The following is an 18,714-nucleotide window of genomic DNA, read 5'->3' on the forward strand; positions in this document are numbered from 1 at the left end:
CAGGTGGGACAAAGTTTCAGGTAGACTCACCAAAATATCACACCAGGGTCAAAATTTTGTATAAACATGGAAAGAGGGATATTTTATATCTTTTATATTATTTATGGTATAACTTTGGGCCCCAAAGTACCAACTGAGAATCATTTAAACATAAAAGCCTGAGTATTGATAGTGACCATGTTCAACCCATTACACCCGCAGCGTACCTATCTTCTGATGGGTGCTTCCAGCAGGCTTAGATACAGTGGGGCAAAAAAGTATTTAGTCAGCCACCGATTGTGCAAGTTCCCCCACCTAAAATGATGACAGAGGTCAGTAATTTGCACCAGAGGTACACTTCAACTGTGAGAGACAGAATGTGAAAAAAAATCCATGAATCCACATGGTAGGATTTGTAAAGAATTTATTCGTAAATCAGGGTGGAAAATAAGTATTTGGTCAATAACAAAAATACAACTCAATACTTTGTAACATAACCTTTGTTGGCAATAACAGAGGTCAAACGTTTACTATAGGTCTTTACCAGGTTTGCACACACAGTAGCTGGTATTTTGGCCCATTCCTCCATGCAGATCTTCTCGAGAGCAGTGATGTTTTGGGGCTGTCGCCGAGCAACCGGACTCACCCGCCACAGATTTTCTATGGGGTTGAGGTCTGGAGACTGGCTAGGCCACTCCAGGACTTTCAAATGCTTCTTACGGAGCCACTCCTTTGTTGCCCGGGCGGTGTGTTTTGGATCATTGTCATGTTGGAAGACCCAGCCTCGTTTCATCTTCAAAGGTTCTCACTGATGGAAGGAGGTTTTGGCTCAAAATCTCACGATACATGGCCCCATTCATTCTGTCCTTAACACGGATCAGTCGTCCTGTCCCCTTGGCAGAAAAACAGCCCCATAGCATGATGTTTCCACCCCCATGCTTCACAGTAGGTATGGTGTTCTTGGGATGCAACTCAGTATTCTTCTTCCTCCAAACACGACGAGTTGAGTTTATACCAAAAAGTTCTACTTTGGTTTCATCTGACCACATGACATTCTCCCAATCCTCTGCTGTATCATCCATGTGCTCTCTGGCAAACTTCAGACGGGCCTGGACATGCACTGGCTTCAGCAGCGGAACACGTCTGGCACTGCGGGATTTGATTCCCTGCCGTTGTAGTGTGTTACTGATGGTGACCTTTGTTACTTTGGTCCCAGCTCTCTGCAGGTCATTCACCAGGTCCCCCCGTGTGGTTCTGGGATCTTTGCTCACCGTTCTCATGATCATTTTGACCCCACGGGATGAGATCTTGCGTGGAGCCCCAGATCGAGGGAGATTATCAGTGGTCTTGTATGTCTTCCATTTTCTGATGATTGCTCCCACAGTTGATTTTTTCACACCAAGCTGCTTGCCTATTGTAGATTCACTCTTCCCAGTCTGGTGCAGGTCTACAATACTTTTCCTGGTGTCCTTCGAAAGCTCTTTGGTCTTGGCCATGGCGGAGTTTGGAGTCTGACTGTTTGAGGCTGTGGACAGGTGTCTTTTATACAGATGATGAGTTCAAACAGGTGCCATTCATACAGGTAACGAGTGGGGGACAGAAAAGCTTCTTACAGAAGACGTTACAGGTCTGTGAGAGCCAGAGATTTTCCTTGTTTGAGGTGACCAAATACTTATTTTCCACCCTAATTTACGAATAAATTCTTTACAAATCCTACCATGTGAATTCATGGATTTTTTTTTTCACATTCTGTCTCTCACAGTTGAAGTGTACCTCTGGTGCAAATTACTGACCTCTGTCATCATTTTAAGTGGGGGAACTTGCACAATCGGTGGCTGACTAAATACTTTTTTGCCCCACTGTACCATGTTACAAGGTTCAAATGATCTCAAGCAGGTTTCTTGATGATTCAATCATAAGATCTCAACCCAGTCGAGCACTGTTGGGAATGTGGTGGAACAGGAGATCCACCTCATGGAGGTGTAGCCAACAAATCTGCAGCAACTGTGTGATGCTATCATGTTAATATGGAGCAGAATTGGTGAGGAGTGTTTACAGCACTTAGCTTGATCCGCACCACAAAGAATTAAGTTAGCTCTGAAAAAAGGCTCCCACAAGGTGTACCTGATAAAGTGGATGGTGAGTATATGACGCATTAAAAATAAAACAGAGCTTAAAATAAGTGCATTGAAATCCCATGTTAATCACTGATAGGGTCTCTTCTTCAGAAGTGTATTTACCTTCAAGTACATTTTGCTTAGGAAACCTTTGTGCTTTAATAAAACTGTAAATCCAGCACAACCCCTGTGTCTACAATATTTGTCTTAAGTGGTGGTAATTCCTACGTTTATTCAGCTTTACTTGTTCTGAATATGCCAAAAGTCATACTCAAGATCAAGACAGTAGTTTTTTCTTTTAGAGTTGTAAACAAGTCATGAAGGTGCTAATGTTAGACATAACTTTATTTTCTTTACTTCAAAGGACAAAAATATCTCCACTTCCAGGCCTGTGATGCAAAATGTTACCAAGTGGACTGTGCTGATTACATATTACCTCAGTTATTTTCAGATTAGCACCTCGTGTCTCAGCTTAAATCACAAAATTTGTGCTCACTGTTCTGGATGCCTTTATTTAGAATTTAGAATCACAATTCTTCCACTGTGTGCACCCTTAAAAGTCTGCGTGGTGGTGGTAGTACAATAAAGGACACCTACAGAGAGACTACAGTGCATGCTGCTACAGGCCAGCAAAGCATACCGCTCCAAGTGGGTCCCACTTTTTGGAAAACACAGCCTCATGTCTTCACAAAGACATGTAGTTACTGATACTCTGCAGCACAGCCACAGAATCCCCTCATGGCTGCTACTGTTACAGATTTTACATGTCTGTGCTCTCATTGACACGAGTGAGGGTTGTGATTGGAAAAAGTTGCTCACTAGCTTGTCGTTATTGCAGCAGTCTGTGGCTATCTATAGCCTCGACCTGCATATCTTACTATGTTTAGACACTGTATACAACTCCATCTGTCACCCGAGAGTGGCAGCTCTTTTAGTGATTTCACATGGCATGAGAATAGGGCGAGAGTAGTGACACGAAATGGAAACGATTATGTCGCAGTCTACCTCTAAATTTAAAGGAAATGTTAATATATAATCATATGAAATCAGAATTTTGGAGAAAATATTCATTTTTAATAATGGTTAGCACTGTTGTGTACGCATGCATTCAGCCCAAATGTGCCACATAGACTGAAGGTGACCCCCCTGTTCCCCAGCTCAGCTTCGCCTGCACAGATTTGTCACCCTCATGCCAGTCCCAGAATAGATATTTTTAGCACTTCTGTCTGATGTTGTATCACATTTACAACATGTGGCCTGTCTGCGTGTCTCGCTGATTTCAGAACATACCTCTTAATGAGCCTCTAACAGTCGCTCTACACCTTGAATTTGTTACATTAGTACTTAACACAGTATTACATGTTGCGGATCGCTGTAGAGAAAAACAAATAGAGGTAATTAGCGATGCAGAAGTTAAAATTTGATTCAGTTTTAGTAGAAAAGCTGAGGAATTTCCTTCAGTTGATATCTTTACAAAGGAGGCCTATCAAATGTCATGTTTATTATACCGTAATATGACTTCAATAAGGAAATTGTCTAGTGGTTCAGCTGAGTGTTGTTGTCTCATTGTGTTTCTCAGCCATTAGCTGGTAAAACGTATCTCCCACAGTACAAGAAATAAAATTATAAGATAAGATAAGTATCAATCCTGAGGGAAATTTTTACAGTCAATAACAATAGAACCAAGAGCAGAAACACGAACAGTGCGGAGTCACAGAGAGTAAAAACAACAACAACAAAAAAACCCTCAACTGCTAAAAAACAAGGTGCTGAAAAGAACAACATTATGAAAAATAAACATAAATACAAATATGATCATTATTAATAAGGCTAACACAACTTGCAAATGCAAATAGTATTATTGTAGTAATAATCCTCCTATCTGGTAAAGAACATGTGTTTTATTTAAAGATTGCTTCACTGTTGCTGCTTTAAACGCACATACCTGCAGTTCAAAAACAAGACAGTTTCTTTTGTGTTGCCTCACAGAGGAAAGGCCTTTCCTGTCTGTTATGCAACAGCTTGTAACTTTTTTGTGCAATAAAACCTCTGACTGGGTAAAAACAATAGGAGCCTTTTAGGCAATGGACAAACTTTTTCATTTTAGAGGAGTACCCTCACTGCTGATGTATTTCTTGAGGCATTTATTAGGTTTTGGGGACTAAAATCCTTTATGTTGGGCTGGATTGTCTTTTTTGTTCTTGTGGACAGTCTGCTTTGTAGTAATAAACACCATAAAATGAATAAAATTGTAAATTCATATATTACACACATTAGTTTTTATCATAACAAAAGCTACAGTGAGCTTTAAAAACATTAGAAGCCAACCAGTTTATTGTTAAAGTGTATTGACATTGATACACCTTTATTAGCCCTACAAGGGGAAATTTCATAATTTCCCCTTGTGGAAGGTCTTGTTATCTCTGTAATAACAAGACCAGCAGCTTGTTTTGTAAAAACCCCCAAAACAAAACAACCCCCCCCCCCAGCAAATATCTATTTGACTTGGCTCTCCTCTGGAAACAACACCTCTTCTTCGTTAGATGGGGTCAGAAGGAAGGTTGTGAAGGGCTCGTCGGCATGGCCTTTGTTCCTTCTTTTGGTCCAACTTGATAATCATTCAAGCTGGTGCCAGTGGCAAAGCTCACCATTCTTTTTTTATTAACCTTGCTGAGGCTGCCTAAACCAACAAAACACTGCAAAAGTTAGAGTCAGAACTAAAGAACAAAAAAGAATAATAAAAAGTTCAAAGAGTGAGCTTTCAACCCCTCAACTCCACCCCTTCCTTAGAGAGCAAACGCCATCCAGACGTCCTAGTTGCCATATTTCCTCACACAGACACTGTGGCTCTGCGGGCCTGTGCAGCCTTAAAGTTGACCACACAAAAATGTTAAGCCCTGCATGCACACAAACAGACAGCAAAGCTCATTTGTGTCCTTACTTGCTGCTGTGTGCTCCACCTTTCCTTACTGTCCTACTTGAGTAATTGGATTCCCATTGATCCTATCCTAGCTCTAACAGACTTGTGATAAAGCAAATGCTCAGGGAGATTTAAAGCACTCTTTCTGTGCTAATGCACAATGGGGGCAGAGCGATATTGCATATTCATAAAAGGTCAGCTTTCAATGTCAAAGTTGAAGAGTGAGCTGATAAGACACACCTCCTGTCCATTTCTCTGTCTTGTATTTATCCTTCCTGCAATCATCCTTCTAACGCTCACAGCATTAAAAGACGCACTCGGCCCCCAAAATCAAATCACAGTCTTAATTCAGAGCACAGTACTCCTTCACGTTTGATCCTGTAGAGGAGTCCAAGATTTATTTTCTGCAAGTTTAAAAAAAACAAGAGAGAGAGAGAGATCCAAGCATACCTGTGTCCTCTCGATGAGCTGCTAGATGAGAGATCAAAGTGTGATGTGCATTCAGACACAAATTCACAAATCAACAGATAGGCAGACATGCATGCTGGAGCTGGCACAGGAGTAACAAGGTAGGCAAGCTGTGCAAAAGTCTCTCTCTCTCCCCCTCCCTCCTTGTCTAGCTCTCTCTCTCTTTTCTCTCTCTCTCTCTGAGCCACCCTACTTCCCAAATCCATCACATAAGAGCTGGCTGGAGAGGAGTCAGCAGTGACTTCACTGTGAAGCAGGATAAATGTTGTAAGTCAGCTGACTCTGAATTAATCAAGGTATGAATCTTCGTGTTTGCAGTCTCTAAAGGTTGGCAGATGTTTGCGTGAGTAGCATTCGCTTAGGTCAACAGTCTGTGGACTTTTTATGTTCACTGTCCAAACAGCAGATTATCAGTCAGCTCACAGTGTGCACAGCAGGAGCACAGAATGGAAAATGCACGTCAGATGGGGAGAAGAGCCATTTTTAAACCAGAACTTTCCAACTTCTAGTTCCCCCTGCTGGCAAGACACTTCATAAAAGAAGGAGCAACTTCACCAACATGTTTTATTTATTTATCTGCCTTGCACTTATTCTTTTTAACTGTATATGCCACTCTGCACTCTCAACTACCCTGTGGGGATAAATACAGTTATCTAAATCTAAAAACTATAGTTTTACATTTTAAAACGGCACTAAAGCTCTGTATTTGTAATTATCTTGTTTCATCCTCTCATTTCTTCTGCTTTCTCTCTGCTGTTAAACATTTATACAAAGAAAGCAAAATACCACAATAAAGTCTTAATTTTATTCTACAGAAGTATGTTTGAGTTGGTTTGGAAATAGGATGTTAAAGTTGGAACTGCCAGGCAAGAAGAAAAGAGAATGCAGTGAAAGAGGAAACAAAGGTTAGTATGGCACAGGAGAATGCCAACAAAGAAGACCACAATTAAAACCTGAGATGGTTTTCCAACAGTCTTGAAGGAGTTCCCAGAGATGCTGAGCACTTGGTGGCACTTTTGCCTTCCCTCTGCGGTCCATCTCACCCCAAACCATCTCAATTGGGTTTAAGTCAGTTGACTGAGGAGGCCAGGTCATCTGGTGCAGCACTCCATCACTCTCCTTCTTGGTCCAATAGCCCTTATGTCACAGAGTGGGAATTTGTATTTGCCTTTTATAATTGGTTTTATTCTGATTTTAGTGTTTATTTATGAGTGTAGTTTTTATTTGCATGATTTATTCTGTTTGTGTTCCATGTTTTTATATGACATTGTTTTAATCCACTGTGGACTGGCTAGGCAAATTGGCTGATAGCGATCACTTGCTGAGGCATGGGTGTGTCCCGAGGTGGCCTATCAGCTCTTTAAAGGACCTATTAAAAGTGAGCTGGCTGAGCACTAATGGAGAGAGGCCCCACATATGAAGAGGAACGCGTGAAGGCGAGTGTGGAAAAGAGGGACCAGCTGCCTGATCGTAGCGTGCGACGGCTCATTTGGAGATGGACCGGTTCCGACAGCAGGGCAGAGGTACACCTCTGCCTGCATTTGTGAATAGTGTCTCCACTGCTGTTCACCAGGTGCAGTCGTGTTGGGAGAGGGTCGCCATGGCCATTAGCCAGGTCAGCTTCCGGGACGATGGTTCTGGCCAGTAAATGTTTACTTAAAGGGCGAATCCACGAGGGGAGCCGCGGTGGCATCGAGCGACAGACTCCAGTGCAGTGTGTGAGCTGGGCTGGTATGTGACGAGCTAAGTGGAGGGACGAGACGGGGATAGGAGGCTTCTCCTTGTCTGCCTGGGACAAGGCTGGCGTGGTCCCCGCTTTGGAAGAGGAATTTTTGTCCTGCTCATGAACACATAAGGAACATTCATCCTTTGTTGTGGGTCAGTTGCACCGTGGGACTGGGTGGGATTTTAGATGCATGATAAAAATTGTTGTCATATTAGGCAATTAGGCAGTTTCGTTGTAACACTTGATGGTCTTTGGGACTGCACTTGGGGACAGATTCAGAGTTTTAGCAATTTTCCAAACTGACTGACCTTCAGTTCTTAAAGTAACAATGGACTGTCATTTCTCTTCCTTTTTTTTTTTTTTAAACTTAGAGTTCATATTATAGCAAGAATCAAATTTCAAATAATGCTGCCAGCTGTGTACCAACCTGACTTCTGTCCCAACCCCATTAAAAAGGTCAAGAAATTCCACAAATCAACCCTGACAAGGCACACCTGTGAAGTAAAAACTGTGACTACATCATGAATTCATTCAATTCATTGAGAAAAGGCCAAGGGTTTGCAGTACTGGCAACAAAGCAAATGGTGGCTACTTAGAGGATTCTCAAATATAAAACATATTTAGAGTTACTTATCAAATTTTTTTCTTTGCTACATTGTTCCATATATCTTGTTTTATATATTTGATGTCTTTGGTATGTGTCTACAGTGTAGAAAGTAGTAAAAATAAAGAAATGAGAAGGTTTGTCCAAACGTTTGACTGGTAGTGTATATTCGAAAACATAACTCCTATTTTGGAATATTGAAGATGCCATATTGTGATATAGATACGAATAAAGCTCATAAAGAATACATAATTATATGATTTGTGTTTTCTTACATGCCTCAGGGAATATAAAGGTATTTACTAGGGCTGGGCCATATTATACCGTTCACGGTAATACCGGTATAATGTTAGGCAACGATAGGAAAATGAAATATCGCGACAGAATATGAGTAAAACGCCATGCGCAGTGCCTTTGTTTTCATACGCACATGGCCGATTGTTGAGTGAAACAGATGAACCAGAATTGGTTTGTAAAAATGGTGCAACTTCAGTGATGTGGAACTGGTTTGGTGTTTGTCCGTCAGATACACGACAAAGCACATTTTTTTTGCAGAACATGCAAGCGGCCGTCGTTATTGTCGTATTTGTCGGACTAAGATGCTCTTAAATCTGGGAGTAATCTGGGTCCTAAACTCCGTATGCTTCAGGTCAAACGAACACTGCAGCATCACTGAGAGTTAAAAACTGTCTAAATTCTTTCATCTTTAATAAAACGATCAGCATTGCTGCTTTACCAGGTGTAACTATGAAGTTTAACATCCAGGCATCCATGAAAACAAAATTTATTACATTTAACGGAGTTAGAAGTTAGCAGGAAGCTAGCGGAAGTTAGCTCGCTAGTTTCGCTAGTTACCTAAGCATGATATAGCATGTTCTGACTGAGAGATTTCTGAAAAAATCAAACGTACAGCTCTGCTATCACTTCCAACATAAATGAAGACAGGAAACTAAACAGCAGTGACGTTTGTAGGGTTACTGAAGTTGGGCTAGCTGGTATATAATGATGTGCTACGTGATCGCTAGCGACACAGCTATGTTAGCATAACATAAACAGTGAAGCTGGAGGACGAACACTAACACTTTTCCACTTATAAAAGTTAACGTGAAGGTTCCTCATGGTTAGAGACAAATGCAATCGCATGGCAGGATGCTGTAAACGGACCAAACTTCAGTCAGGAGAACAACTGAGATAATCCATCCACAATACGAGGTTAGTCATTAATATACTGCAACAACATGGGAATAGAGCAGCTGCCAGAGAATTCAACATTAATGAATCAATGGTACAGAAGTGGAGGAAGCAAGAAGAATGAGTTTAATAAAGTTTGATTTATCTGACTGCTTTGTTTCGCTTAATGTGCCTTATAATCCCGTGCACCTTATGGTCCGAAAAATACGTACTGCACACTGCAGTTTAATGTTGCAAAGCACCTCTTTTTAACTTCAGTGGATATTATACATGGTTATGCTCAGGATATGTCAGCCCATTTCTACTGGAAATGCCTTTTGGTTAAACTTTCAGCAAGGAATTTGCATTTGCACTGTTACATTTTTATAAAGCTTTAATGTACATAAAAACCAGCTTCTTGTTTAAGTGAAAATAAATGGAAGGTTGTCTTTTTGCGCTAGTAATGTTGTGGAGTTGTATTTTGTCTCGCATCAATTATATCGTCAGTTATATCGTTATCGCAAATTTTCAAATATATATCGTGATAAATATTTTTGGCCATATCGCCCTGCTCTAGTATTTACTTTTCTCATTTCAGCATAGACAAATACAGTTATAGTAATATTCAGTAATATTGTAGAAATAAACAACTCTAAATAACCTTTTCATATAATTTAAAACAGCTGTAGTAGCAGGCTAATAAAATAAAAAACAAAAACAACCAGAATACAGATAAGAACTTTATCCTGAGAAAATCCTAAGGGAAACTACTATTAACACAGTAAATGTAGTAAAACAACTACAAACAATATTATTATGAAATACATAAACATTATTATATGAATAAAATATAACAAATATAACATTTTAATTGTTACATCAACTCAACCTTAAACCTTTTTTTAAACTGTAGCAATAAAGATTTTTGTTAAGAGATAATGTACAGAAATAAATATATTTATACTTTCTAACTTAAAAACTGATAAGTTATAGTTACGTTTATACTTCACTGTGTCCGTGACACGTTGAAAACTGAGTAAACAGCCACTTTTTTCTTTATTCACTCGTCTCGCTCCTTCCTCGCACTTGACGACCTCTTCCGCCGGAAGTAAACATCACGTGACTCTGAAAATCAGCTGATCCTCCGTAGACATCTTTACGAGTCACGACTGCGGCGATTAATTCAAACCGTCTTCTCTGTTGTTCTCGGGTACATAAATGCCACTTTAAAGCTTAAATGTTGGGGTTAATTTCATTTTCTGAGTAATCGCGGTCTCTGTTTCCATTTAGCGGTTTTTATTATTCGTGATTTTTTAATTCTTACTTTCTCCGGCAGGCCCAGGCGGATCTTTGACAACTGCAGCCATGGCGCTGAGCGATGCTGACGTACAGAAGCAGGTAATGAACCGTTTTCACCTATATAAAGACACCATTTTAACGCTTGTTTTCGCTCGTTAAAGAAGCGACTCGTTAGCCTGTTACAAACCTGAAAAATGCTTTCAGCCGCTGTAGGATTTACAGGAAGTCTGTGTGTCAAAGGAGAATGACATTGAGAGAGCTGCAGTAGGGTTAGCACTGAATTAAACACAAACGGCACCTAGAGGACAATATTTGTTCTTTAAAGGGGTGCTTTTTTTTTTAACATAAGATTGACACTTGGACCCAAATAAGCAGCTATTTCTGCAGCTGAGACTTAAGGATGTGATACTGAGGGTCATGCATCTCTGCATGATCACATGATGAACACATGCCAAGAAGGAGGAACTTGGAGTGAGTGAGCCACCGTGTTCTCACTGGAAATCTCCTCAAATATGGAAAATAAGTCTAATAAAAAGTTCCCACTGTACACTGCCATGACCAGGGATTTCTATATCAGTTGGCTGTTTGACACACATTAATAATATATTTAATTTTCAACAAATCTTAATATTAGCTACTTTTGCTGTTGTTTAAATAGTTTTGAAACAGCAATTAAAGTGGCAATAAAGGGTTATGGATTAATAAGTTTTTCTATGTGATACTTTTATTTGGTGTCAGAAAATATGATAACACATTCTCAAAGGCCAACGTTTTCCCGTGTATCATGGGGTACCAAGTCATGAAGCAAAAGTGATAATTATGTGGCTCAGCGGTCATCATGGTAACATTTTGGATCTTGTGGCAGGGAAACTCCCCAGTTCTTAATCCCATCGAGGATTGATTCCTAAAAGGCAGGAGGACAAGCGGAACTTTGAGCTCTGATAAGTCAAGAATGGCTCATTGTCAATCAGAGGAGGGTCAACACTGTAAATACTGACACCGTCCAATATGAAATGCTCATGAGTGTCCCTCGCTATATCTTAGAAATGTGTAAAACCATAAGTATAAAAGTTTAAGCACTAGATTGTACAAAACACAGAATTTGTGTGAAGCCATTGTGGAATTTCTAGTAGTGGGCCATCAGAGGGCGACTCTCCTGGCTGCCAAAACCCCCCAAAAAGATTCATGGTTGTATAGAAATCTGTGGGGAAACAGCTCCTATGTGACCTCAGTGGACACTTTCCTGATGACTTCGTGGGCTCAATTCCTAGTTTCAGGTTACATGGAATAATACACGAAGTTCATTATCTGAATTAATAGAGTTGCTGAACAGTGAGCCCGTGGTTTAAAATTATAGTTTGTTTTTTTTTTGAAGGTGTCTTTTTCCTATCTCAAACCAGAGATGACACACCTCACACAGTAAAATGTACTAATCTTTATGGGATATCTTGATATTTACCAGACTAATGCTTTGCTATCGTTTTACCAAAAGTTTAATGATGAGTTTCATTTCCAGTGTATTGCATTAGAAAGGAAAGTCACAAGTTGCATTAGGTGCAAATCTTTTTTTTTTAATGTGAAATAAGCTAAGTATATTTGTCATGAGGGTCTTTGGAGGCTCTGAAAATATCTTCAGATCAACAAAGATCAGATCTAATGTTGTTTAAAGATTAACGTGTATTAGATTTTCCAAAAATCGGATTTGGAGCGAAGTGAAAATAAAAATCAAAGAAGCTGTTTCTATGGGATCTAGATTTTATGGTTTTTTTTATACAACACAGGCTTGTTTTTAGTTATATTTTGTTCCCATCCACAGATTAAGCACATGATGGCCTTCATCGAGCAGGAGGCAAACGAGAAGGCGGAGGAAATTGATGCAAAGGTATGAAAACACATCACCACACAGTGCTGTGCACAGATATCAGGCTGGATAGATTTTATGTCTTTATTCGTGAGTCAAAGCTGAGGAAAGACAGGGAATTGGACTATGTGGACAGACATTAAAGGTCACCTGTAACTTTAAGTTCATTAATTACATGAAGACAATGTTTAGAAGCATCAGGCCTCCTGGCCCCCATCAGACTGTGTGTCATTACATAGATTTATTTAATTGTTTTGTCTTAAGAGGAGAACAAAAAAGCAACAAACCAGCTAATATATGCAATCAATTATTTTTTTTAAATTGCAACGTCCATCAGCGGACAGTGCACATAGAGCGGCTGGAGGCGAGTGTGATTTGTGACATAAAGATAGCAGAGAGTGAAATGTGGTAGCGAGAGCTGCTGTGATGTGTGATTTGGAGACGGTGGCAGAGATGAACATGCCAGAGTGACAACAAGGCACAAGATTAGAACGGAGTAGATCAGAAGGACAGCTCAGGTTGAGTGTTTTGGAGACAAAGTTAGAGAGGCAAGGCTGAGATGGTTTGATTGTGTACAGGAGGGATACTGGGTATATTGGACAAAGGATGCTGATTATGGACCTGAGAGGAGAAAAAGAGAAATACCTCGTGGGAGGTTCATGGGTGTAGTGAAGGAGGACATGTAGAGGGTTGATGTGACAGAGGGTGGTGGAGAAGGGGGCGGATGATGGGAGAAGTCCAAAGTAGAAGAATATCCATCCATGTTCTGCTGCTTTCCAGATGCTCTCCTCAGCCACACTGTCTTCCAGCCCCCATTACTTGTGGTGTTGGTGTTGCCCCCCCCCCACCCACCCACCTACCCACCTACCTACCTACCTATCTGTAAGGGAGAACTGAGAGACCCATTGGAGGAAGCTCATTCAATAGTTTGTAACTACAAACTTCTATTTTCAGTCGCTACCAGAGCTCGTGACCATACAAGTCACCTGCATCATGTAGCTGAGGGTAGAAATGTGAACAGAAGGGGAAATTGGCAGCATTGTCACAACAGTCATCTTTACTGTGACATTCTTCCAACTCCTCCAACGACCCAGAGTGGGTTCTCCAACTTTTTCCGGATGAGAGCTATGGCCCCAGGCTAGGAGGTTCCTGCTGTAAACCACTTCAGGGCAAGCTGGAGGTCACCTCAGGGGTGATCAGTGCAGCCCTTGTAGACTTCAACACCAGTCAATCACCATTAGGTGGTGCTGATGCTGCATGCTTGCATTACAAGATGATATGGATTGCTCTCATTGTGTCACATATGATGGTCCACAAGTTCCAGCAGCCCTCAGGCACTATTTTACAGCAAGGAAAGCTGATTATGAGAAGAGGTGAGAACCTTCGTTGTTTAGTGAGGTTCCCAAAATATTTTCATGTTTCTCTTACATTATTAGAGTTAAATATTCGTTTTACATGTCATTCTTTATGTGAAAAAGATTTCTGTTTGCCATGAATTCCTCTGAGCTACCTGTGTCTCTTCCTGCAGGCAGAAGAAGAGTTCAACATTGAGAAGGGCCGCCTGGTCCAGACCCAGAGGCTGAAGATAATGGAGTACTATGAGAAGAAAGAGAAGCAGATTGAGCAACAGAAGAAAATGTGAGTCGTGGCGAGACATCACAGGACACATCGTGCCCATCCCTTCTTTCCTTCCTCCTTTCAATCTGGCCTTTTTAAGAACAAAGAAACGGCTGTAATGTGACAGAGTTTCTGTAATTTTATTTAGCCACTTCACCCAACAGTACCTCCTCTGTGACCTGCCTCGAACAGTGTGCAGGGTTAAGAAAAGAGCAAACACAGTCTCACTTTGGGATATAAGCAGGACCAATGTGTGTGTTATTTGTCTGCTTAACAGTCAGATGTCTAACCTGATGAACCAGGCTCGACTGAAGGTGCTGAAGGCCCGTGATGATATGATCTCGGTAAGTCTCTGTCATCAGTTTATATACATACGAAAGATGGGCTGGTTAAATATCACGGCTGAGAGTGCAAACAGAAGAGATCAGGTGTGTTTTTGTACCCTCAGGAAATGCTGAATGAAGCTCGCCAGCGGCTCGCTAACATTGCAAAAGACCCGGCCAGGTATTCAACTCTTATGGACGGACTGATCTTACAGGTTGGTTTATACTCCGAGGCCTGCCCGCTAACATCCCACTGACCAATGAAATTTACTCTGTAAAACAAGTTCCATCTGTACTAAAAGATTTCAGCTATTTTAGAGCAGCAGGATCCTCATTTGTGTCCCCAGAATGTGAGAGGGGGGCTGTGACCCTGCCATAATAACATCACTGCACTGTAAACACAAGGATACACACACTCTCAGCATAAAGTCCAAATGTGTTTTACCTCTGGCGTGAAAAATAAAACTTTTAATGACATATTAAGTTGATTTCACCGAGTTTTCAGCTTTTTTTTTTTTGTTGTTTTCGTTTGCTTAAATTCAATAATATCAGCAGTTATTAAATAAAAACGGGCCTAACACAGCTACTTAGTTACTGTATATCTCGTAGTTGCATCAGTTATTTTTGGACAGATTGCCTGCCACTGCAATGCATGTGGATCCTTTTAATTATTGACCTTGTGACTTCAAATTTATGTAATGAGTCACTTCAGCTAATTTATCATAAAATAAATAAAAGACAATGATTTAGCATCTCCTCCTTCTGATTCCAGCAGTGCAGAAAGCTGGGATGATACCTGAAGAGGTGATCTTGTAGAGAAGACCAGCCAGACTTTATGATCATATCAATCTTGTCTGGCCAATTAGATAAGCTAATTATATTCTGTTTAGTAAATATGCGGTGGTATTTCACTAATACAATGGATGTGGATGCAATTAGGTTGTGTTCCTCTGGATAATCCCCTAAGAACACTGTCTCCAGTTTAATTTGTCCTGTAAAAACAGCCCAAACTTACTGGACCTCCCCCTCTTGGTCATTGGCATAACTTTGTGCTGAACAACAAGATCTGTCTAAATAAATAAATAAATCTGGGTAAATTCCCAGATGATGAAACATGCAACTATTTTGCTCGTAATACCTGAAATGAGTAAAAAAAAAAAAAAAAAAATCAACAGCCTGTTTATGCAAGATAATTCATAATTTTATAGGGGAGGTTATATTGGTTGAGTCTGATTATTGGGGGGGGGGGGTCATAACCCCCCTGGAAATTATGCCCCTGCTCTTGTTAAATCCCATCTTTTAATTGTGAGGTACCACAAGATACAGGACTATTTATAAAGCATTCAGGTAGCCTCTAGGGATTAATAAACCAGTGTGGAAGCGCCTTAAATATACTTTCTGGAGGGTTTACATTGTGCTGATCCTAAACTTTATTGTATGATACAGAAAGGTTTTCATGATATAAAAATATTTGTCATTCTATGCAGATATTTAAAAACTAAAATAACATAATAACCGTCTCTCATCAGGGGTTTTACCAGCTGCTGGAGCCCAAAGTCACCATTCGCTGTCGTAAACAGGACATACCGCTGGTGCAGGTGAGTAAAACAGAAGGTGTCTCTTTACCCTTTTTACCCTGCAGTGCAGTATCACCTGCCCTGCTGTGGGCAGTGTGGGGAAAACCCAGTTTCAAAGTTATCATGTTTAATGATACGTGTTCAGTTACTGATGGGAAATTTTGTGCTGATCCAGTTGTTTGTATCAGATGAAATCTCATCCCAAACTTCCTTGTACCCTTCAGGCATCCATCCAGAAGAACATTCCCATATATAAAGCAGCCGTGAAGAACAACATTGAGGTCCGCATTGACCAGGATAACTTCCTCTCCCCTGACGTGTAAGCAGAATCACATTTGAAAGACAAACCAGTGATCACTAAGGGGAAGTTCTCTTGAAAACTTAGCCACCTCTTAATTTGAGATCAAAATGTCAAACTTTTTCTGCATGCAGGTCTGGAGGTATTGAGATCTATAATGGAGACGGGAAGATCAAGGTGTCCAACACTCTGGAGAGCAGACTGGACCTCATGGCTCAGCAGGTAGGAAATGCATATCTTATCATTTTATCTTTCTTGTTTCACACATTGTAAATGCACTAGTTTACTCTAACTGCACATTATTCTGTTTATATATAACAAACTTGCATTTTAAATCATCGTCACACTGGTGGCATGGTGTTAAATTCTTAAAATGTACGCAACAGAGAAAAAGTAAGACAGTATTCTTAACATGCATTTGAAAAAATGACTTTGCTTTAATACCAAACTTCATTTTTCAGTGCAATATTTTTTCTGTTTTAAACTTTAAAAAGATACACAATGCTTATGTTCGACGAAATTTGAGGCTTTTAATAAATAAACATTACCTACTTTGAGACATGTCACTATATTTACCAATATAAAGAGGATGAAGATAGTTACCGTCTCGCTGTAGGCTAGTTTTTCATTTTGAAGTTAATATCAGTGTGTTTAAAAGAGGTGAGCAATATTTATTTATTTATTTATTTATTTTCTAAAAATTCAGTAAAACTACACTGTAGTCGCAGAAAATGGTCTTGCACTTCATCCAGTAACATACTTCTTTTTACTCGGTTTTTATTTAGTGACTTTATGCTATTAACTGTAAATAAAACAGGAAAACAAGTTTTGTAGTGTTTCTTTTTCATTAGTATTGCACATTTACAGAGGTGGCAGAGAGCAGAGTTATGACAGATGGAATATTAAGTCAGTACAGTAGTGGGTGTTCAAGAATATTCCATATATTCTAACTTCGATTTTAGTAATTTGCTGAATCAGCTTGTTAGGTGACAGAAAAGTTGAGGATTGTGCAAAAGTCTCGAGCCACCCATTTTTCTTTATATTTTGCTTTTAAGGAGCCACAGTTCTCCAGGCTTTCTGAAGTTCTGTCAAAGCTTTGCTTTGGACATTGGAAGCTTTTTCACTCATTTTCAGTCCTGCACCTGATAATTTTTTGTTTTTTTTGTTAAGCCACTTAACAAGAATCTGTGAATCACACATAAGGACACCTAACCCAAGGGAAGAACCAGTGTTGTCTGCATATAACAGATAAACTATATAGTCCCAAATAACAGTCTCAAGGTGCTTAATATTAAGAAAGAGAAACTGAGAAAAGGTTGAGTTATGCCAAATTACTCAAGAGCTGGACTGAAAATCCAGTGGCAACAGGTCTTATGGAGGTGAAGCCACATTTTAAATTTTTGGTTTAAATTGTATCGTATATGTCCGGAGGAGGTCGGGAGAGAAGTACAACAGAGAGTGTCTACAGCCGTCTGTAAAGCACAATGAAGGTTCTGTCAGTGGTGTTGGAGTTCTATTTAAAATTGATGCAATTATGAATGCAGAAAAGTAGAATCAGATTTTGATCCACCATCCAGTACCATCTGAAAGCATCTGACCGGCAACAGCTTCATTTTTCTACATGACAATGATCATAAACACACAGCAAAAACATACCTGGATAGAGAAGCACACAGTGGAACATTTTCAGTCATGGATCAGACTCCAGAGTCCAGACCTCAACGTTATTAAAGCAGTGTGGGATCATCTTAACAGCCAACATCCAGAAAAGAGCTTTAAGTGTCCTTCAAGAGGCCTGGAGAACTGTTCCTGAAGACTTCTTTAGAGAGAGTTGAGGCTGTGAAGAAGAATAAAGGTTGTCACACTAAATACTGACTTTCAAGTTTGTTGTACAAACTCTGTTTTTACCTTATTTACTGTATTTCCACTTTTTTTTTTTTTTTTTTCTGGGTCAATATAAAGAAATTAGGAGGGGCTCAAGATTTTTGCACAGTACTGTAGTTAGTTCTAGCTTTACTTTCTCAAATATGTGAGGAGTAAATTGAACGTCTTCTCATTTTAGATGTTTGGTCATTCAATAAAAATGTAAATGTCTCCTCTCGGGGTTTCGGTTTTATAAAGAAAGTTACTCTGAGATGATGGTTGTTGGCTTATCCTGTCACTCTGTTTGCAGATGATGCCTGAAATCCGAGTGGCTCTCTTCGGTGCCAACCCAAACCGCAAGTTTATGGACTGAGAACCTCTGCTGTACGAGAGAGAGAGAAACACTCCTTTTAATTTTTTATTTTGTCATATAAAAGACGTCATTCCTTTATGTCTGTGAAATTTCTGACGCAAAAAAGATGTTGTTGTGTGATGTATTGCTGTATTTTTTTCTGTGCATTAAGGGACATGATAGATGCTGCAACTCAACATTACAGATGTGTACAGCTGTAAGCACTGGTTTGCTCTGCTGCTCCCATTCATGGGCCTCAGTTTACACTGATCAGTCAGGGAAGACGGGATCGAGTGACTGGCTGGATGTTAAACAAGTTGTCCTCTAACTGGATTAGTTTCATGACAAACATAGCATCTGTGTCACGGTTTTCCCAGTTTCATTACCCTCTGCACCACATTATTGGTTGCATGGAGCATTGTGTTGATAATAGGTGTCTGCTCCAGGCAATCGCACATATATATATATATATATATATATGCTCGCACAGACATACAAAAATGGAATCCGTAGAAACAAAACTGAAGGTTGGATATGATC

General features: G+C 40.0%; 2 protein-coding genes across 4 annotated transcripts in view; one reads left to right on the plus strand and one right to left on the minus strand.

Moving 5' to 3' along the window:
• si:ch211-214j24.14 (uncharacterized protein LOC559160 homolog) overlaps nt 1-7,304 on the minus strand; it is an 8,529-nt gene extending 1,225 nt beyond the window's left edge. Inside the window, exons 1-2 of one of the 3 annotated variants that reach the window (XM_005923594.2) lie at nt 5,467-7,304; nt 3,387-3,468 (exon numbers count right to left, since the gene is read on the minus strand). The gene's annotated coding sequence lies outside the window, so the exon portion shown is untranslated. The other 2 variants (XM_005923593.2, XM_005923595.3) reach the window with 2 other exon arrangements.
• Nucleotides 7,305-10,078: 2,774 nt separating this feature from the next.
• Nucleotides 10,079-18,677, plus strand: atp6v1e1b (ATPase H+ transporting V1 subunit E1b). The gene is made up of 10 exons (XM_005923597.2): nt 10,079-10,194; nt 10,321-10,382; nt 12,100-12,165; nt 13,673-13,782; nt 14,039-14,105; nt 14,210-14,299; nt 15,614-15,682; nt 15,886-15,980; nt 16,094-16,181; nt 18,133-18,677. The coding sequence occupies exons 2-10, from the start codon at nt 10,350-10,352 to the stop codon at nt 18,193-18,195; spliced, it is 681 nt and encodes a 226-aa protein (XP_005923659.1). The 5' UTR covers nt 10,079-10,194; nt 10,321-10,349; the 3' UTR covers nt 18,196-18,677.
• The last annotated feature ends 37 nt before the right edge of the window (nt 18,678-18,714 follow it).

This window comes from Haplochromis burtoni, unplaced genomic scaffold (genome assembly GCF_018398535.1).
Source record: "Haplochromis burtoni strain Fernald_Lab_line unplaced genomic scaffold, NCSU_Asbu1 Contig_49, whole genome shotgun sequence".
Lineage (NCBI taxonomy): Eukaryota > Metazoa > Chordata > Actinopteri > Cichliformes > Cichlidae > Haplochromis > Haplochromis burtoni.

What these genes read in the sequence shown, in the direction of transcription:
- atp6v1e1b (XM_005923597.2), top strand. Translation starts at nt 10,350, where the DNA reads ATGGCGCTGAGCGATGCTGACGTACAGAAGCAG. An exon ending in ATGCTGACGTACAGAAGCAG is followed by an intron (nt 10,383 to 12,099) that starts GTAATGAACCGT and finishes TCCCATCCACAG; the next exon opens with ATTAAGCACATGATGGCCTT. An exon ending in CCCGTGATGATATGATCTCG is followed by an intron (nt 14,106 to 14,209) that starts GTAAGTCTCTGT and finishes TTGTACCCTCAG; the next exon opens with GAAATGCTGAATGAAGCTCG.